This window comes from Yamadazyma tenuis, chromosome 4 (genome assembly GCF_029203305.1).
Source record: "Yamadazyma tenuis chromosome 4, complete sequence".
NCBI lineage: Eukaryota > Fungi > Ascomycota > Pichiomycetes > Serinales > Debaryomycetaceae > Yamadazyma > Yamadazyma tenuis.
The window spans coordinates 136227-157227 of NC_089464.1; the positions used below are offsets into that span (position 1 = coordinate 136227).

Below are 21001 nucleotides of genomic sequence, written 5' to 3' on the forward strand. Positions count from 1 at the left end.
AGAGCGGACGTGCGGCACGGGCCCGGGGTTGCTCGTTGCTCGTTGCTCGCTGCGCGCGGCGGAAGTGCCGCTCCAAGGCTTTACACTAGTGTACTAATTAATCATCTATTAACTACTTATGCTAAACCAAACCCTTCATGTCCTTCGGTAATCGCAAGTAACAACGACCCCCGTAAAGTTTCATACGATTCGTATGCTGGTAAATCAATCTGGTTGAAACAAGTGTGTGATGATGGCAATCTTTCGATACTGCCGTAGTCTCGGTGGATACTGAACTTGGACCCATCATTGGCACCTTTGAGTTCCTTGAACCCATTCAAAGGAACCCTCGAAGTTCCGGTAGCAAACTGTAACAACTTAGCCCGTTCTTCGTTGTCAAACGATTTGACGGCTCTCCAGAACCACTGGATTTGGAGCGAGGAAGGGGAATAGTTATTGTAAATGGTGTTGTTTTGCCAGTCTTGCACATCGATATCGGGTAATCCACTGATCAATAGCTCCAACTCTTGCTCATCAAAAATTGATACCAAGTCTTTTGGAATCATTTCGTGGAATCCTATTAAAAAGTTGTCCATTTGTTCAGAAACCGACCGTTGTAATCGATACTCAACAACAAACTTGACGTATTCTTGCTTGTTATCTTCTGTAACAGGAATATTTCTGCCATTAGGAATCAAGTCGATGATTTTCTTCTCACCATAGTCATCGGTTTCAACCAGGAAATCCTCAGTGATCACGTCGGTGATATCATTTTCCAAGATCCAGATCAATGATTTGAAGTACTCTAAATCCAGTGCCTCCATATCCTTGAACGACACACTTCTGCCCAATATCTGTTTGTAGACGGCTCTGCTGAAATGGCAATCCAAAAAGCATCCATCAAAAATGGCCTTTCCAATTATCTTACCAATGAACTTGAAGAACGATAAGTGCTCAGGATTTATATATGACGTTCTGTTGGGGTGATACGTGTTTGAGTCAGAAGACACAGGTGTGAACAAGGCATAATCAGGGTTGAACATTTGTCTCGATAACACTTGATACCACTCTCTAGTGACACCTCCAGCATCTATACCAGATTCTCCTTTGAAATTAACGTCAAGTCTGCTATTCTTAAACTCATCGTTGGACTTGAAGAACAATGCCCGGTAACTATCCAAGAATACTTGATCACGACGAACATTAATAGCCAATGCTTTATCTTCATTCTTCTTCTCGTGTAACTTTCTATCAAAGTAGTTCTTCTTATTATCAAATTCCAACACCTTTGGATTACTGACTAACATTGAAAATGGCCCACTCATCAAGTTAGGATTAGTTCTGACCATTTGGTTTAAGATTTTTTTATGTTCGTCAGTGAATGAAAAGAACAAACTTTCAATTGGTTCCTTGGTAAAGTCAACCTTCTTTGCTTTGTATTTAATGGCATCTTTCACAGGGATTTCCTTAACTTTACTGTGTTTACACACCACCATAAGAGCTTCAATCAATGGTAATAAGATAGTTGCAATGTTCGATAAATGGGAATTTTCTTCCAAAACATCCAAACAATCACTCAAAGCATCCCATAAAGATCCCAATGCCAATTTATTGTACAACTCAGCCAACTCTTCCACATCATCAACAACCTGCTTATTCTTTTTGTCATTGGTTTCGAACATGTAGTCCAAAGCTGTCAAGACTCTTAAAAGTTTGGCTTGATCAGAACTCGAAGCATTGAACTTTGAAAACGTTTTGCTTTCACCATCATACTTACCACTTCCAAGTTCTTGAGTCAACATGTTCAAGTCTTTGATGATTGACTTGCCCAAATTGGTTGCTTGGTCACTCAACTCAGCAGAGAAAATCCTCTGAGCATCTTCTAAATTGGTGAAGTTCTGCATTGCCGAAATAGCTCTGGTAAAAGTGGTATTCGGGCATTCATTCGACGTTAGGATATTCACCATTTTGTTGAACAAGTAATCAGGAATATAAGGAGGACTGAAGGGAATAGGCTTATTGGATTCATCGCTTCTTTTTAATAACTTCAAGGGTCTGGATGTCAACTGCAAGATCCTTGATAAGATATCCATGAACGGTTGATCTTCTCTCAATGTGTTGTTTTCAAGTAATCTCAACAAGTAGTTGATCTGGTACCTGTTAGTCTTGCTGATAACCTCTTTTCCATGTTTCTTATTTTTCGTAAGGTACGGATTCTCATGTTCAGTCAAAAAGAAGTATCTCAATTGATTGTTATTCTCCAATAAGAAAAGTAACAAATCAAGTACTTGATCGGCAACTACAAATGGAGAAGCATTCAAGGGCAAGATTGTCTTTACCTTTCCTGTAGAATCCTTCTGCGATTTGATAGTCAAGTGATGGAAAATCTTGTCATTTGATTTGTAATTGACGAGACTTTCAAACAAGATAAACACAAGCAAGTTGACAACTTCAACTCGTGTTTGCTTATTGTAACACAAATACTTCAACGTTTGATGGATATTATCACGCTTAGTCATACTTTGAGGAACGTACAACAACCTAACAATTGAAGCAACACCGGCTTTGTCCACTAATGGCTTGAACAAAATCTTTTTCTTCAGCTTCTTTTCAGGTTGTACTTCCTGCGGTGGAGGTCTTTCTGAAATATTCACAGCTTCATTATCACTTTCAAAGTCATCAACATCTTCATCTTCTTCATCCTGATGCAGGTAAGGATAGGATATGGACTCCTGTTGGAGGATTTCTTCTCTGATTTGATCCGGAAGAGCATCCAAAAAGTCGGGATCGATTTCTCGTGTGGCATCCGCACTGCTACCCCTTCTGGCATTGGCTCTACTCTCCCTGACGTGATGTGTGAACACTTCTTCTCTCATATCTTCTGGCAAAGCTTCGAGGAAGGCAGGGTCTATATTAGTTCCACTAATATCAACTTCACGATCTCCAATTTGAACCATAACTGGTTCCAATTGTGGACGAGGATTATTTGCCAATTCAGCTTCACGTTGCTTAGCCTCTTCTTCTCTTTTAGTGGCTTCTTCTTGTTCCCGCTTCTTTCTGGCTTCTTCCCGCTCCTTTAGAGTTAGCATCAATTTCTCCTGTCTCTTTTTGTCCAACTCAATACTTGGTTGGGCAATTCTGTTCACGATTGCAGGTATCATGTTCAAAGCAATTGAATTTTTCTTCTTTTTATGCAATTCAGGAAGTGAATCTGACCATCGTTCAGTTGTGGACCTAATGTAAAGGTTCTGCAATGGATCACCAGAAGAATGGTCCTGTTTGGAATCAATATCGAAGAGTGTCTCAATAGCAGCTCTATCGAATCGAGCAGAAGTACTGTTGCCACTACGTCCAATATGTATAACACCCGTAAGAGCTCCATGGTCTTCAACAGTGTTGGTGAAGATTCCTCCAAAAACATCAGCCAAGCTTCGAGTCATAGCGGGACGTAAAGCATCAAAGAACGAACTGGCAAACTCACCAGCTCTTCTTCTGTTTGTGTTGATGCCAATGCCTTCGAATTCTTCATCAGCATTGGACTCCACTTCAGAATCCATATTTTCTTCTTCCATGATATTGTCATTGGTTTGTTCTCGTTCACGTTCACTTCCTGGAACACGACGACCAGGCGCACCATTAAACCCAGGTTCCTCCTGGTTGTCTTCGTTATCTGAAGGCTCAGTATCATCCAAATCTTCGATCCATCCATCCAATTCGGCTTCATCATATTCACTGCTGCTTCTATCTTCTAGTTCATCGTCATCGTATTCTTCGAAGTAGTATTCAGAAGCATCGCTTCCCATTCCAACAGCAGTTGTATCGATGATTTCCACGTCAGAATCGTTACTGTCAAACTCGCTTGAATTGTCTTCATCCTCCTCTTGGTCACCATGTCCGGTAAAATGGAAAGATTCCATCATCGAGGCATCATCCATGATTTCGGCTTCTTCATCACCGTCATCCTCATCCATATCGTCATAATCATCCATGGCATCGGAATCGTCATCATCGATATCTTGAGAATCGTCCTCACTTTCATCGGTAACATCATCACCAGATAAGACGTCTAGTTCTGCTTCATCACCGTAGTAGTCCATTTCTTCATCTTCGCTATCATACTCAATATCATACATTCCCAACGTCGAATTTCTGAACAAGTCAGGGGTATCTTCCCTATCATCATCTTCTAATTCGGGAAGATCGTCATCCTCCTGACGCTCGTCTTCAAAGCTTTCCTGAAAATCAGCCTTCAATTTACCCAATAAGCTCAATGGGTGAATAGCAGATTTGATGAGTTTGTCTACTTGCGGGAAATTCAAATCAAATTTTGCAACCAAGGAAGTGATATGAGAAGCGACTTGATTATCAAGAAATGCCTTGGAAATGTAAAAGGTATCAAATTTGGTGGCAGCCGGATTCAAAAGAGGCCCAGCAACTTGGCGAAACCTGTTGGAAAGTAAAGCACTGATCAAGTCAAATATGTCGATCAACTTACTGTATCTATTGTGGAGAAAGTGATTGGAGTTAGAAGTTTCTTTCATGGCTTTGGTAATCAAATCAGCACAGAACTTTCTAACAAAAGCCATATCAGGATTCTCTTTCTTTAGAACAGGTTGGTTCTTTTCATCAATTATAGGGGTCGAGATCAAAGCTAAGATGGCAAGTTTAGCAAGCGAGGAAATTGAAGCTCTTCTTTCATATTCAATACCAGAAGAAGAGCTCAACAGCTGGGTCGGAATCAACTGGTGAATTAAAACGTTGAGAGCTGTAGACCTTGGCTTCACTTTATCCTTGGAACTCTTTTTGGAGTAAGTGATGAATTCAAGCTTACAACTCATATAAGAACCCAACAATTCCGTCAATACCTGAAGAAGGTAACATGCATAGGCGAAGTTGGTGTTTTGAAAAATCTCCAATATCTTTTGGTCCTTCTTTTTATCATTTTTCGGTTTGACATATTCCTTGGGAGTGGTAAGTATGTCTTTCTTGCAAACATCCACAAGTTGAGTGACAATTGCGTGAATAATCTGACCTGGCTGGATTGGGTCAGAAGGTTTGGTTCTTTCGGATTCAGCCATTTCAACATCTTCAGAAGTCTCTTCTTCCACTATAGCGATGGACATCTGACTGGTGGAAAGACGAGTTCCGTCGTAGTTGTGTAACCTTACTTTACTAGAGATTATGTCAGTGAAGATCAGTTGGTCTCGGACCGCGAGAACAGAGCCTTGTTGGAGTAAAGAGGGTAATTCTCTCTTAGTTCTGCCATGCAGAAGAATGCCATTTAACTCAACTGCCATGTTGGCCCTTATAACATCTGGAGTTTCGAAACAACGTGTCACAAGAGTGCCAAGCATCAATTGAGCTTTGTGGTTTTCCGGTGTATTCTCAGCAGTTAAAAGAGACCCAGAACCAATAAGAAGTTTGATCAACAGGGATTTAGAAAGCATTTCTCTTCTGGAATCCTCCTTAACAAGCATCAAAAGTGTAGCAATTATGGCCCTCAATGATTTCTTGTTCTTAATTTCATTAATAGAAAGTAATAATTTGAACAATTCATCTTCACGACCTTCTATCAGTAAATTCTCAACAATTTTATCGTCAACCAAGTCTGCTAGAGAACTATGAGCCAGTTCTTCAGGTTCCTGGATGTCCTCGATTGAAAGAGCAATTGCAACAGTCTCAAGAGCGTATGCCCAGTAATCCTTTTCTATCACATCCCTAAAATTATTTAAACACATAACAGTGAGTTCAAAGATGTATCCATAAAGTTGCCTCTTATCAGAATTGATTCGAGACTCTTCCTTTATATTATGAAGAAGATATCCATGAATAAATGGCATCAGGATTTCCATGAATTCATTTATCTCTTCGAAAGGCAGCCCGGTAGTTGTGATCTCTATCAATTTTTGATGAAGATATTGTTGGGTGCTATCATCATTGTATAAAAAGTCTGAAATTGGTTCAGAAAATTCTGGGAAATAAGTTGTCATCTGAAGCCAGGCATAAATAGACTCTTCGGGGTACCTATTTCCCAAGCTAAAGTGGGTTTCGGTTTCTGTAAATGACAGACTAAAGTCCCGACCATCGTTTCTGATTCTCAAACTGAGTCTATCCAATTCATTTTTGTCAATACTTGAAGATGGACACGGCCAATTGCCCTTTGCGAGGGCTTCTAAAGTATTGGCATGTTTAAAATAATGAATAGCATTCTCTTCACTTAGTCCTATCTCTTTTAAGTATTCCACTTGGTCGTATGGTGGAGAAACATTCTTCCAGTCTAATGGAATGAAGACTCTGTCTTTTCCACCTAATGAAAACATTGGTGTTGTCAAAGGTACCAATTTCTCCACAAAAGGTTTTGGAAAGCGACCAAGCACTTCTTTGTCCAGCTTGAACACATCATAAACGATAAGCTGGACCACACCAACAGCAATACGGAGGATGAACTCAGCGGTTGTGCTAGTGATGTCAAAATTATTGTCTGAAGTGTGATAGAAGTAGCCCGGATTTTGAAAATTGGGATAGTAGTTATCATCTGTCGTAGTTGCAAAGATGGTCAAGATGCAATGAATAGTATGAACAGCGACTGACTGAAGATTGGAATCTATCAAGGCAACTTTCTGAAACTCAGATGTGAGTTGTTTAAAATCAATGGAACCAAAAATATGACGACAAACATCTAACAAACTGTCAAAAACACCTGCTTGGACACAAGATACTATAAGAGGAGTTTGAACCAAATCTTTACCTCTGTCTCTATGGTGTATCACGTACCATAAAATCGTCACTATGGTAAACGTATAATGTTGACAAATAGCAAGACTCTCAGGCCTTTGAACAATTAACCTATTGAATATTTGTCCAATTTCAATGGTGATCTTGACCGCATTTCTTCTGGCATTGACTTGGGAATATTCTTGACGCCTGTGCATAGCTATCTTTCCAAAGTAGTGGAAAGTATCAGCAACATGATGCATAAGATGAAAGCAAAGAGACCTCATCTGTGAAACGTTCTTGTAGATACTACTAGTCTTGATGTCATGGTTAGGCTTTCTCTCTGCAGAAGGGTCCTCCCAAAACACCCTGATCTTTGGATTTTCACTATCTTCGTCTGGTTGAGGGTTAGTTTCTATAAGAATCTCCTTGTCAATATTCTCCCTGATGAAGGCTTCTTCAACAGTGACCTTTTCAAGTAATGCACTCATGTACCTAAAGAACTGCAATCCAACTTCGCTGCCAAAAACCTCGGTCAACATTCTGTATCTCTCATGAGGAATAATCACATCCCACCTGAAGCTGTTAACACTCATGTAAATGTTCATAGCATTGAGATCACGAAGGAACGCGGAACACTTCTCCTGATCCTCAGAAAGCAAGTCGAAGAATGAACTAGTATTCGGATGAGCATAGAATGCTTCCAAAAGGGGGGTGCTAAATTTGCCCATCATCCGTTCATAAAAAATAGGCATGTTGCTCTTATCTTGTTCATCATCAAGGAAGTAGGAGAAAAGCTCAATAGCACTGACACACTCAGAAACAAAGTCACAAGGAGCACCGGGAATCTCAAGTAAGTTCAACCAGTCTTCAAATTTGACTGCACTGGTGATTTCATTACTCCAGTTTCCTTCTGCCACTAACGTTCTTAAGAAAGAAGCTGTGGCATTGTAAACGTGACCATACTCTGAAGTTTCAAACTTCTCGATTTCAGCCCCCAGGTTGGAAGCAGGGAAGTATCTAACCCCGACTATGTGTTGACTCACTAACGAAGGAATTTCAAGAACAAGTTTGCCTACTTCTTCAATTATCAAGGGCTTGAAAGAGTTGAAATGTCTTCCCAATTCGTCCAAAGAATCTCCCACACTGCTGGCCCTGTAGTTCTGAGATAAGATCTTGCAATACCTGGTATCTCTGAACACCTTGAAATAGATTTCAAAGAATCTTCCGTTTTCGATTTTCTTCAACCCTTCTTTGTTCAAGGCAATTGCTCCTAAAACTTCCGGTAAGGTTATTAACAAGTCTCCACTGGGTATGAACAACGACTCAAAGTTGTCGAGAATGGTATCAATGACATTGGCTTCATTCAAGACCGAAAATGCCGTAGGATCATTGTCAATGATGTAGAAGATCGAGTCCAATGTCAAGCATAAGATGTTGGGACCAAATATATCAGGGTTTAAAAGGATCTTGTTGAAGCTTTGTAGAATTGGCGAGTCAAATAAGTTTCTCAATCGATCACCACTATCCCACCGAATTAAGTGTTTGACCAACTTGACCAATTCTCTCATGAAGTTGGCCTTTCTAAGGTTAATTTTATAATGAACCACCACGTCTTTAGGTGCACCACCGTCAAACCCAGGATCAACCAAGGCCTGGTCCACCTCATCTCCCACGATCTTGATCATCAAGTCAAAACCCTTGTTGTTGACAAAATCGTCCAACGAATCGGGAGAGTTGTACAAGAAAGACGAAAGTAAATGCACGGCCCCAGTAGCCTGCCACCAATATTGTTGGGGCTCTTCCAAGAATTTCATCAACTCTTTCAAGAGGCCTCCTGACAACTTAGTGTTGAGGGTGATCAAGTTCCCAATCATGTTGAAAAAATAGTTGTATGCTCTTGGGTTGCAATCACTATCGTGATTGACCAACTTTTTATGGATATGTCTCAACGATTGATACAAGACCCCGTGATTGACGTTCCCTCCCAAACAGCGCACCAAGTCGTTACCCCAGGCCTTCTTAAGCGAAGTACACGATAACGTCTTCACCACCAGAAAGTAAACTTCTGGAGGAATTTCATCCATATGGGCTGGGTGAATCATATCGGCGAGAAACGTGAAAATGTAGGGTTCAGGCTCGAATACCTTTGATGAAATGTACTCTTCTCCCGAACTGCAGATGATGAAGCAAAGGGCGTACAACTTGCACTGCAATAATTGGTGTCTCAACTTCATGGCATCATAACTGGTGGAGTTGAAGGCCTTCACCACGTAGGCATGAAGCCCAAAATCGAACCACAAATCCTCGGGAATTACCTCCGAAGCCTTATCTAGAATTTGTTCCAACGACAACTTACGGGTGTTGTCAGCAGAAATCGAAAAAGTGCACAAGGTTTCTGAGGTTTTGGGGGAAGAAGATTCTTTCTTAGGGCTTTTGAGTTTGGAAGGTGACGAAGTTGTGCCGGGCTGCATTTTCAGCGACCCCTGCAACTTGTAGTAGGGGAAATTGACGGTTTTCCACTCCTTGGGGTACAAAGAGTTCTGCTTGAGCGACTCGGTGAAGCAGAAATGATCACCAAGCACAATTGGTTGGTCATCGGATGTTCTCTTTTTGTGGTATTCATGGGTGAAAGATGCGGGAACGAGAGGAGGGTAAGTGTGGAAGATTTGGAGAACCTTCTTCTTGACTTCTTTAGGGGCTGGGTACTTGGAGCTGGAAATGATGTATCGACTGCCCAAGGAAATTGCAACTTCTAGAGCTCCCAATTTGATGGATAAAGTGGGAGTATTGATCAACAGAAAAATGCGTTCACTGCTGTTGTATAAGGTTCTATTGTCACAATGCTCCAACAACATGAAGGTGAACTTCAAGCACCAAACGGTCAAATGCTCATCATCTGAATCCATGACGGTCAATTTCACAAACTCTTCTTCCAAGCCATACTTGGAAATCATTCTTTCGAAAATCTCATCAAACCGATTCAACAAGGGGATCCAGTGATACAAGTCACCCTGAGGCCTGTTCCAGTCGATGTTCTGTTTCAAGGCATCTATCAACTTTGGTTCGGGACATTTCGATAAATGCTCCACAAACTGCTCAAAGGGCTTTGTCATCTCCATCTTCGCCTGATGATCTCTCCTTAATATAATCATAACTAGCAAAAGCCCACGGTAGTTGACTTGAGTTGGTTGTTTCTGGCGCTATATCTAACACAATAGGACTCGGATAGTTCAATAGTCACCAAAAGATGTTGTTGAAAAATCTGTCCTCGAAGATGTATAAACGGCAACCTTTAGTATCCTTTTCAAATTTCTAGCGCGACAACTTTGGTGCTAACATTCCTCATCTCGCCATGAACTCCAACTCCACCAAACGACTACGAGAAGCAAACAATACGAATCTGTCTGCCGACAGACATGATTCCAAGCGGTCAAAAGGTGGGCTCGGAGTGGAAATCCACCCGTTCCTCAAAAGCATAGTCCCCATTCCACAGCTTCCGAAGGACTTTAATCCACTCAGTAAATCCGCCAGCAATGCGATAGACTCCACAAAATCAAACCCATATTTGGATAGCTCCACTCCACAAGCATCTAGAAGGACTAGGAAGGGCGCTTTCGAGTTTAATCATAGCGGAAAGTATGTTGAAATTGCTAATCAGATAAGAGAGCAGGAGGCTGCTAAAAGTGAGCAACTCCGCAAACACAAGATTTTGGCACTGAAAGGACTTGTTCCCAACGACGACCTAGGAGAGTCACTATACTCCCAGGAGTGTCCAGCGGATGACACCGTCGAGTGGTGGGATGCGTACTACGTGAATGGTGATAAGTATAGGTGTACTGAGCAGCCAGAAAACATCATTTTGGACAACGAAGAAGCGCCTGTTTCACTCTATATCCAGCACCCGGTGTTCTTGAAAGCTGCATATGAGAAGCATATGCCCGTCCAACAACCATTGTATTTGACCAAAAAGGAGATGAAGAGAAAGAGAAAGATCGAGCGTCAGGAGAAGCTAAAGGCGCAACAAGAGCGGGTCAAGAAAGGGCTTGAACCCCCTCCTCCTCCTAAGGTCAAGCTTTCCAACATTATGAGCGTTCTAACCAACGAGGCCATTAAGGATCCCACGGCGGTGGAGAAACGGGTGAAAAAAGAGGTTGAGGCCCGGTTCAACAAACATATTCAACAGAACGAAGAGCGTAGACTCACCAAAGAGCAGCTGCACCAAAAGCTTCATGAACGCCGGGAGCACGATCTCTCGAAGGGATATTTCCGAGCCGTTTACAAGATCCAGACACTTGTGGATCCTCAGCATTTCTTCAAAATCGATAAAAATGCCCAACAACTCGAGCTAAAAGGAGTCTGTATCGCTTACAACAAGATGAGTTTGGTGGTGGTGGAAGGTGGTAGCAAGTCACTCAAGTACTACGATAAACTTATCACCAGACGGATCGACTGGACCAAATCCAACCGTTCTGACGTAGACTTGTCGGAAAATCGAGCGACAAAAGTCTGGGAAGGTCAAATCAAGGACCTTCAATTTCAAAAATGGTCAGTTCTTAAGCCACGGGATGACACAGACCTCACAAGCATGTTATCCCGTTTCAGCTTGCAAAACTACTGGCGGGAAGCTCTATTAGTATAACCCCACCGGTCGTGCGCCGACCCCGGCTCCTTCAGCTCCAGTCTCGGATTTTGCGAACTGGAAAACCAACTTTTTGGCACTCACAGAAAACTATAATGGGCGCTGCTTACACGATTTTTGGAAAACAAGTTCCCTCCCACATCGTATGTAAACCATCGCAATGGATTCAATGGGCTTACTTTGACCCGCTATGACTTTCAGCGGGGCCGTACCGTCTTTTTTTACTAACGTTGTCAGCTTGCTATTTTGACCTTAGGATCTGTGGCCGGAGTGGTGGCTTACCCCCGGTCCAAGTCCGAGGCCACGCCAACCCCCACTCCAGCTCCCGCAGTGACGGTTGCCTCCAAGGAAGATGATTTCGACTTGGAAAAATTCATCAAGTATGTGCTTTTGTCGAGTCACGTGACCATGCTCTTACTAACGATTCTAGTGATTTGTCCAAGGAAGAAACTAAGTAGAAATATACAGACTTTGGTTATCGGGGTAGCGGCTCTTTGTAGTGTCTGCCCGTTGGAACTCAACTTCAAACCTCAACAAAGGTGGAATGATGTAGAACAATATGGCAGTAATTTGATGGGGAAAGACTTGGAACAAAATGGCAGTAAGGAAGATAACAGTTTAGCCTGCTTCCACACACGTCAAGTTCAACAGTGCCTTGAATGTGAACATAATTTTGATATTACCTTCCGGTCTGAATTGCTTTAATTATTGCACGAACAGATGGATTTTCCAGAAAATCAATGATGGAAGAAGGTAATATCTGAAAGAATGTTCGTTCACATATGGGCTTATTTAGAAGTAAGCTTAATTGTTAGCAGCGAATTCAGATAAAATTCCGACAGCTTCAGAGAGCACACACGTCTGCGGCGCTCCGTCCGTCACGTCCTACTTTCACGACCCGTACTTCTGCCCTCTCAGGGTGTCCCCTGTCTTCTCCCCTGTCTTCTCCCACGTCTCCCCTGTCTTCTCCCACGTCTCCCCTGTCTTCTCCCCTGTCTTCTCCCACGTCTCCCACGTCCCGTACTTCTGCCCTCTCAGGGTGTCCCCTGTCTTCTCCCACATCACCCACGTCTCCCACATCCCCCACGTCTCTCACACCCTCCATTACTCTTTCTTGCCAAATCGGGGTCAGATCATCACAGCCATACGTAGGCTATCTCTAATCATTTCCGCAAACGGGTTCCAAATGGGCCCTACACGTCTGTTTATTTTGCGATGTAAACAAACAAACAAACTTGATTACTAAGACGTGTTGGGATTTCAGTGCCACGATATGCGTGTTAATCGATACGTGGGCCGCTGCCAGGCATTAAACCCGTCGAGTTGACCTAATTAAGACATCACTTGTACCATCTGACTGCAGCCACCACCAGTACCACTCTCCCATACACCCATCTGTCTTCACCAGTCACTGTCTTGCTCATCTGCCGAGTAGCGCCCACCTTTCCAGATTCCGCCGTTCCTTCCTATTGTATGTTATTGCTGTATCCCGTACACGTCCTGGTCAAATAAAAACATTCAAAAAATTCAACGCGGATCGCGTGCCACTATATAAACACGCCTAAATTCCCATCTCAATAGTTTTTTTAACCCAGTTTTTACAACAAAATGTACGTTTACAAGAGAGGTGGACACAAAGAGCCGGTTAGATTCGACAAGATCACCGCCAGAGTCCAAAGATTATGTTATGGTTTGGACACCAAGCACGTTGATGCTGTGGCCATCACCCAGAGAGTCATCTCTGGTGTTTACCAAGGTGTTACCACCATCGAGTTGGACAACTTAGCAGCCGAGACCGCCGCTTATATGACCACCATTCACCCGGACTACGCCATTTTGGCGGCCAGAATCGCTGTTTCCAACTTGCACAAGCAGACCACCAAACAATACTCTCAGGTTTCCAAAGAGTTATATGACTACATTAACCCCAAAACTGGTAAACACTCTCCTATGATCTCGGACGAGACTTACGCGGTGATCCAGAAACACGCCGATGAGTTGAATTCGGCCATCGTATACGACCGTGATTTCAACTACAACTACTTTGGTTTCAAGACCTTGGAAAGATCGTATTTGTTGAGAATCGACGGTAAAGTTGCTGAAAGACCTCAGCATTTGATCATGAGAGTGGCCGTCGGTATCCACGGTGATGACATCGAAAGAGTCATTGAAACCTACAACTACATGTCTCAAAGATATTTCACTCACGGTTCTCCAACCTTGTTTAATGCTGGTACTCCAAGTCCTCAGATGTCTTCATGTTTCTTGGTGGCCATGAAAGAAGACTCCATTGATGGAATTTACGACACTTTAAAGACTTGTGCCTTGATCTCCAAGAGTGCCGGTGGTATTGGTTTACATATTCACAACATTAGAAGTACTGGTGCTTACATTGCTGGTACCAACGGTACTTCTAACGGAATCATTCCTATGATCAGAGTATTCAACAACACTGCCAGATACGTCGACCAAGGTGGTAACAAAAGACCTGGTGCCTTTGCCTTGTACTTAGAACCATGGCACGCCGATATCTTTGACTTTATTGACATCAGAAAGAACCACGGTAAGGAAGAAATTAGAGCTAGAGACTTGTTCCCAGCCTTGTGGATCCCAGATTTGTTTATGGAAAGAGTTGAAGCGAACGGAGACTGGACTTTGTTCTCTCCAAACGAAGCTCCAGGTTTAGCTGAAGTTTACGGTGATGAATTTAAGCAATTGTACGAAAAGTATGAAAGAGAAAACAGAGGTAGACAAACCATTAAGGCCCAAAAGTTGTGGTATGCTGTCTTGGAAGCTCAAACCGAAACCGGTACTCCTTTCATGTTGTACAAGGATGCTTGTAACTTGAAGACCAACCAAAAGAATTTGGGTACCATCAAGTCTTCCAACTTGTGTTGTGAAATTGTTGAATACTCTGATCCTGAGGAAGTTTCGGTTTGTAACTTGGCTTCTATTGCTTTGCCATCTTTTGTTGAAACTGATGAAACCTCTGCTTGGTACAACTTTGAGAAATTACATGATATTTCCAAGGTTGTCACCAGAAACTTAAACAGAATCATCGACAGAAACTACTACCCAGTTCCTGAAGCCAAGAGATCTAATATGAGAAATAGACCAATTGCTTTGGGTGTTCAAGGGTTGGCTGATGCTTTCATGGCCTTGAGATTACCTTTCGACTCTCAAGAAGCTAAGGAATTAAACATTCAAATCTTCGAAACCATCTACCACGGTGCGGTTGAAGCTTCGATCGAATTGGCTGCTACCGAAGGTGCTTACGAATCATACCCTGGATCCCCTGCTTCTCAAGGTTTATTACAATACGACTTATGGAACAGAAAGCCTACTGAATTGTGGGACTGGGACACTTTGAAACAAAAGATGGCCAAACACGGTTTGAGAAACTCGTTATTGGTGGCTCCAATGCCAACTGCATCTACTTCCCAAATCTTGGGTAACAATGAATGTTTCGAACCTTACACCTCCAACATGTACTCTAGAAGAGTGTTATCAGGAGAATTCCAAATCGTCAACCCATACTTGTTGAAGGATTTGGTTGACTTGGGACTCTGGAACGAGTCAATGAAGAACAACATCATCTCCAACAACGGTTCGATCCAGGGATTGACCAATATCCCCGATCAAATCAAGGCCTTGTACAAGACAGTGTGGGAAATTTCTCAAAAGCATATTATCGATATGGCTGCCGACAGAGCTGCCTTCATTGATCAGTCTCAATCGTTAAACATTCATATCAAGGACCCAACCATGGGTAAGTTAACCTCGATGCATTTCTACGGATGGAAGAAGGGTCTTAAGACTGGTATGTACTACTTGAGAACCCAGGCCGCTGCTGCTGCCATTCAGTTTACTATCGACAAGAACTCCATTGCCCTGGCCAATGACACCGTTGCTGCTTTAGAAATGTTGAACAAGAGAAAGTATAAGGCTGTTGGAAGTGCTATTGGTTCTGCTGACGAAGGTGACGCCGATTTGTCTATTTCCACCAGATCTGGATCCACCGAACCTTCCTCCATCGAAAACTCTATTGCGGACTTGAAGGTTTCCGATGACAAGCCTGAAGAGCCTCAGGATGTTGCCGAAGGTGAAGGTGAAGGTGAAACTGAAGCTGATATCTTCAGTTCCAAGGTGATTGCTTGTGCCATCAACAACCCTGAATCGTGCACCATGTGTTCTGGTTAGACCCGGCTACACATACTTGGGACCCAACGTCCTGAGTTTGTTTGCACGGTATGTTAATTATGTAAGGTTTTAATAAAGTTTTTTCATGATACTGGTACTTTTCGCAGCCGGTTTGGCGTGGCATCGCCAGCTCCACCGCGAGTTTCGCGACCTTGGCCCCAAAATTTTATCGCCGAACCTTTGCCAGCACTGCTATATTACCATTTCAACCATCACAACTTCCGTGTAATGGTCCCATAGACACTATACTCCAATTCTCTCCCATTAATTCCTTGCAGAAACCGCAACCGCAACTTCCCAAAATACTGATTGCCCGACGTGTTTCCTAATAAGGTTCTCATCGGATTATGTCTCAACCCAGCCCCAAATACAGTATAGACACTCCCTATTCTGAGGATATCCCACTCCAAAATTTGACCTATACACCCGCCAAACAAACGTTTGATGCCGACGATATGTCGTCCGCCGACCCCGAATCCCCCGCCATCACCGCCGCCGACCTCCCTGAAGATCCGTTGCTCGACCAAGAACTCAGACGTTTGCAGCGCTCCCAGATCCCCAAATACAAACGCTTTATTTCAGCCCTCTGGCACGGGCCCAGCGCCGCCACCGATGACCCTCCCACGCGATTCACCGGACGGGCGCTGGCATGGCTTGAAGAAATCCCCGATAAATTTGACCGGTTGGTCAGTTTCAAGGGTAAATTGGCACTTTTGACGGGCTATTTGATCCTTTGGTATTTGTGTATCCACAGCATTCTCTTCCCGTATTTCATGAACCCGCCGTTGGTTGATGTTGCTGGAACCACGCCCGTCCGGACCTTGGGCTGTACGGACCAGTTCTGGCACGGGAAAAATGGTGCTTGTGGCATGGACGCACAAGATTGTGTTCCAAACCCGTCCCAGAGCGACGTGTTTGTACGGTGTCCAGCTCTCTGTGACCGGAGCTGGACCTACTCCTTGATCCCCATGGGCCCAGAGCGGGTCAAGTACCGGGGCTACTTCATTGGCGGTGGAGATGACTTGAAATCGCTGTCTCCTGCTGAACACCAGCTCTCAAACCCCTACAGAGCCGATTCGTTTGTTTGTGGAGCCGCTGTGCACGCCGGAGTGATTCTGCCGCTTACCGGTGGCTGCGCTCGTGTGTCCTATAAAAGTGGTGGCCAACCACGGTTCGAATCAGCCAAAGGTCACTACGGAGTTGACGATTCGCTTGGGTTCAATTCGTTTTTCCCAGCGTCTTTCTTCTTTAAAGTGGTGTCTGGCCTGACCCACCAGTGCTACGACCCCCGAATCCCGGTACTAGTGATGAACATTGTGTTGGCGGTGCCCATAGTGTATTTGGCCAGTGGAATGGTTGCTTTCTGGACTATTAATACGGTGGGATTCTGGACCATTGTGTTGGCAACAGACCCTCCCGTACAAGTGGATTCAAGTGATAGAGAAACAGCCGCTCTGTTGATATCCGTCGGCCTTGAGCGGTTTCTTCCCTCGTGTTTCATCCTTTATGTGTTATGGAGAGCTTCTACCCATCAGACCCTCACCGCACCCGAGAACTTCAAGACCTCGTACCTCAAACGTGTTTTATTATTCTGCCCGTTTTTCTGGCTAGGAGTACTAAACAACATCAGTTTTGATCGGCTACCAGTCGACAGGCTCACGGTGGCCGACTTGAAGGAGCAGGCAGGTGGTGCGGTGGCCGTGGGAGGAATTGTGCTTCTTATCACCACTTGTGCGATTATCCAGGCATACAAAATATGGAAGGCTGGGAAGTTCAAGAAGTACCTTGTGATCTACGTGCTGTTTATCTTGGGTCTTGTGGCCGTGTCAATGATCCCTGGTCTTACTTTACGCGTCCACCACTATATTCTTGCCATGCTTTTGATTCCTGGGTGTAGCACCAGAGGTTCTACTGCGATTATGTTCCAAGGCATCTTATTGGGACTTTTCCTCTCGGGTGCAGCCCGCTGGGGGTTGGCGGCCATAGCCGAAACTGACACTTCGCTTCGTCGTAACGATCCTAGTGGTAAGGTTCTTCCTCCGGTAATCACTGGATTCGATGTTTCCAGTGGTATACTCAGCTGGAACAATACTATCAATGATGCTTACGATGGAATATCCATTCTCGTCAACGACATCGAGAGGTACGTGGGAACTAATGTCACCGGTGTGAACCTTAAACAGCTCTTCAAGAACTCGACTGAGTTGTCAAATCTAATTGAGACGTCTCTTGGGGCTAGTGCTGACAACAGTAATATTCCTTTGTACATTCGGATTGGGAAGAAGATCATGGGTACAAAGCGGTACAGTGACTTTTCCAATGCTGCTGTGATAACCTGGCCAGAGGGACACATTGACCTTCCTAACCCTGGCAACACGTAGTCGAACTAACAGACTTATAAGGACTTTATAGAACGATAGATATGAATAATCCATGATATACAAACACTTTTAGGTATCGCTATGGTTAGCTTTTTCGCCTTGTGGCCGACTTTTTGTAATGGTAGTTTAGCTAATTATAATTAACAGTGGCTGCGAAAAATTATCGATTTGAGAATCATAAATTCGTCGACACATGTGCTAAATTCACCTAATAAGTGAATATTTAACCTTGATGGAGATAGTATGAATACAACTGGTAATCTACAAAACATTCCTACTAGCTATCAAAGTTGTACCTCTCTTACCAGTCCAGCCATGCCGTGCTGCTGCACTTTTATAGTATCTGTTTTAATTGCACCTATGTAATAAAGTTATTGAAGCAATATTTGACTATATCATACACCTAACATGACCCTTTAACCGGTAGATGAATATTTCAGGAGCAAACCTTAAAAGAAGTGGGACATTATTTGGACGACCAGTCCTGCTGTGTCAGGGATTGTAATAGAGCACAAACAAATGTAATCCCAATTCCAAGCGCTTGCTGTAGAACTCTAATGAGACCTGAAAGCCACACAAAGGGAGTAGGATTTGATAAAGGCTGCGAAACCTTCGAAAGCTTAGAAATCACCTCACTCTACGCAATTTTTAAACCCACCCCCATCCTCACCAAACCCCGCTCTACACTACTCAGTGCTTCAGTTTCCCTAAGTTTCCCTCCTACCAAAGCCCAAATTTTGTTTGGTTGGGTTTAAGCCGCACCTCATCCACGCGAACCGAACTGTTTGCGATCTCTTCATTTTGACCTTGAGTCAACTTGCTTACATCCCAATCACCTACAATGATCGTGTTTCGGCAACTACATCACGCTGTAGCACTTTCCATGCGGAGAAGCACGCCGAGAATACTTGCCCAGCCTAAGGCCTTCACCACATCGGCCCTTTTGGCCTATGCCAAACTGCTGCTGCACAATTCCATTCCCAATGCACAGATCAAATGGTACTATGCCACAGACGTACCACTTACCAAACCCGATTGGTACGAGTATAAAAAGACACAGGATGCCAAGAAGTATGTACCGTTCTCGGACTACGACTCCAAGCGAATTGAATCCCACTATCGCAAATTTGGAGATTCACAGTCCGAAGATATTTCACCTAGAGTTTACGTTAGTGAAGACCGGTTGTTCCAGGTAGACGTGGAAAACCTCCATTTGTCCCCAGTGTATTGGGAAGGTCCGCTGTACGAAACACGTCGGGGATTGTGGTTTAGTCTGGATGGTATACCGTTGGCTGAAGACATCACCCGAGAAATCGAAAATGGGTATAAGGACAAAAAGCCATATTTATTTGACGAAGACCGAAAGAGGCAGGCAGAACAACCACAAAAACAGAAGCCCAATAATATCGACTTTTCCAAGTTCTACGAAACTATTGGTGAAGATTTTAAATCCAAAGAGTCTCACGATGATGTGGTGATACTTGGAAACGGGAAAGCAGTTGTCTATTTCAATGATAACAAGGCGGTTCTTTTCCCCAAATTCATGGTAAATAGCTACCAGCTACCCATCATTCGTCAATTTTATGGTTCTTCCGTGGCTTTAATGGGTGTAGAGCCCATCCAGCGAGGTTATTCTTCGGATTTGAAATCAATGTTTGACAACTTCACCAAGAAAAACACGATAAGCTCGTCAAATCACTTCCTTCTTCCAGAACCCGGTTTGTTCTTGGGAAAAATACCACAGAACAAAGAGGACAATCAGAATGAACAAATGAGAGAGGTAATTGAAGACGACTTTGAAGACTCCACCACCGAGCAGACTTCCACTCGAGAAACCGATCACCTAGTACTTTGTGTCCACGGGATTGGACAGGGTTTGGGTCTCATGGCCGAAGCCATTAACATTGTTCATGATATCAACAGTATGAGAAACACCATGAAAACAGTGTACAAAGAGAACAAGAAGTTTCGTAACTTGGCATATAAGGATCCGAAAGACCCCGATGTGGACAAGAACAACCGGATTCAAGTGTTGCCGATTGCCTGGAGACACAGAATTGACTTTCATCCAGAGAAAGTGAGTACTTCCGATGACAAACTTGAACCAAGACTACCCACCCTTTCTCAGATCAACGTGGAAGGCGTAAGACCGTTGCGTAACGTTGTCGGTTATGTGGCGTTGGATATCTTGCTTTATTATGACAACAAATACTTCAACCAAATTCTTGAAGCGGTAACTCTAGAGCTCAATCGGGTATATGAGCTTTATATGGAGAATAATCCCGACTTCAAAGGGAAAGTACATATCTTGGGCCATTCTTTGGGGTCTGCCATTTCCTTTGACATTGCTTCCAGACAGTTTGATACGAGGCCAACCAAGCCAAATCGGTCAGCCGACCTTTTGTTCGATGTCGATTCTTTATTCTGCGTAGGAAGTCCCGTCGGAGTGTTCAAGTTAATCAGCCAAAAGAATATTGTCAACAGAAGCGATGTACCAAAAGATTTTGATCCAAGGAGCCGATCTTTACTGTACTCGTCTCCCAAGTGCAAAAACTTATACAACTTATACCATCCATGCGATCCAATTGGGTATAGAATCGAACCTTTGATTAAACCCAGGTTCGCTCATTTCAAAGCGCAAGAAGCACCTTTTGCTGCTGACGGTCTTGAAACCCCATTCAAAGGCTGGTCCACGCTCACAGATGAGCTCCAAGAGCGATTCTCTAAGGCCAATACTTGGCTCTGGAGTTTTAACAAGAAATCAAAGGCATTTGACCAAAATTCCTTAGGTGACTTCATGAACGGTATTGTGGATTCCAACCCAGTTGAAACCCCAGATGATGCTGAGTCTAAGAAGAAGCTTTCGCAAAAAGACTTGGGGGAGTTACTTAAGTTCAACAAAGAAGGGAGAGTAGATTTTTCTTTACCAAGAGGAATGTTCGACATTTCATTGTTATCTGCTATTAGTGCACACGTATCTTATTTTGAAGACAAGGATACCGCTGGGTTCATCATGGGAGAGTTGCTCTTGTCAGACAACCCACCGGTGAAGTCATTAGAAGTGATGTACAAAGACGTTTAGCCA

General features: G+C 43.5%; 7 protein-coding genes across 7 annotated transcripts; 5 read left to right on the top strand and 2 right to left on the bottom strand. All coding sequences in view use genetic code 12, as the record gives it.

Moving 5' to 3' along the window:
• Positions 1-116: 116 nt before the first annotated feature.
• Positions 117-9815, bottom strand: TOM1 (E3 ubiquitin-protein ligase tom1; the record flags this gene model as incomplete). Its single annotated transcript, XM_006684551.2, has 1 exon — positions 117-9815. The coding sequence occupies one exon, from the start codon at positions 9813-9815 to the stop codon at positions 117-119; it is 9699 nt and encodes a 3232-aa protein (XP_006684614.2).
• Positions 9816-10048: 233 nt separating this feature from the next.
• On the top strand, positions 10049-11335 carry prp3 (U4/U5/U6 small nuclear ribonucleoprotein prp3; the record flags this gene model as incomplete). Its single annotated transcript, XM_006684550.1, has 1 exon — positions 10049-11335. One exon carries the CDS (start codon positions 10049-10051, stop codon positions 11333-11335), a length of 1287 nt encoding a protein of 428 aa, XP_006684613.1.
• Positions 11336-11430: 95 nt separating this feature from the next.
• PSN45_003144 (uncharacterized protein) lies at positions 11431-11793 on the top strand (the record flags this gene model as incomplete). The annotated part of the gene is made up of 3 exons (XM_006684549.2): positions 11431-11478; positions 11573-11715; positions 11766-11793. The coding sequence occupies 3 exons, from the start codon at positions 11431-11433 to the stop codon at positions 11791-11793; spliced, it is 219 nt and encodes a 72-aa protein (XP_006684612.2).
• Positions 11794-12179: 386 nt separating this feature from the next.
• PSN45_003145 (uncharacterized protein) lies at positions 12180-12440 on the bottom strand (the record flags this gene model as incomplete). Its single annotated transcript, XM_066158022.1, has 1 exon — positions 12180-12440. One exon carries the CDS (start codon positions 12438-12440, stop codon positions 12180-12182), a length of 261 nt encoding a protein of 86 aa, XP_066014119.1.
• A 503-nt stretch (positions 12441-12943) lies between these two features.
• On the top strand, positions 12944-15535 carry RNR1 (ribonucleotide-diphosphate reductase subunit rnr1; the record flags this gene model as incomplete). The annotated part of the gene is made up of 1 exon (XM_006684547.1): positions 12944-15535. One exon carries the CDS (start codon positions 12944-12946, stop codon positions 15533-15535), a length of 2592 nt encoding a protein of 863 aa, XP_006684610.1.
• Positions 15536-15882: 347 nt separating this feature from the next.
• On the top strand, positions 15883-17916 carry PSN45_003147 (uncharacterized protein; the record flags this gene model as incomplete). The annotated part of the gene is made up of 1 exon (XM_066158023.1): positions 15883-17916. One exon carries the CDS (start codon positions 15883-15885, stop codon positions 17914-17916), a length of 2034 nt encoding a protein of 677 aa, XP_066014120.1.
• Positions 17917-18799: 883 nt separating this feature from the next.
• Positions 18800-20998, top strand: PSN45_003148 (uncharacterized protein; the record flags this gene model as incomplete). Its single annotated transcript, XM_006684544.2, has 1 exon — positions 18800-20998. One exon carries the CDS (start codon positions 18800-18802, stop codon positions 20996-20998), a length of 2199 nt encoding a protein of 732 aa, XP_006684607.2.
• Between the last annotated feature and the right edge of the window lie 3 nt (positions 20999-21001).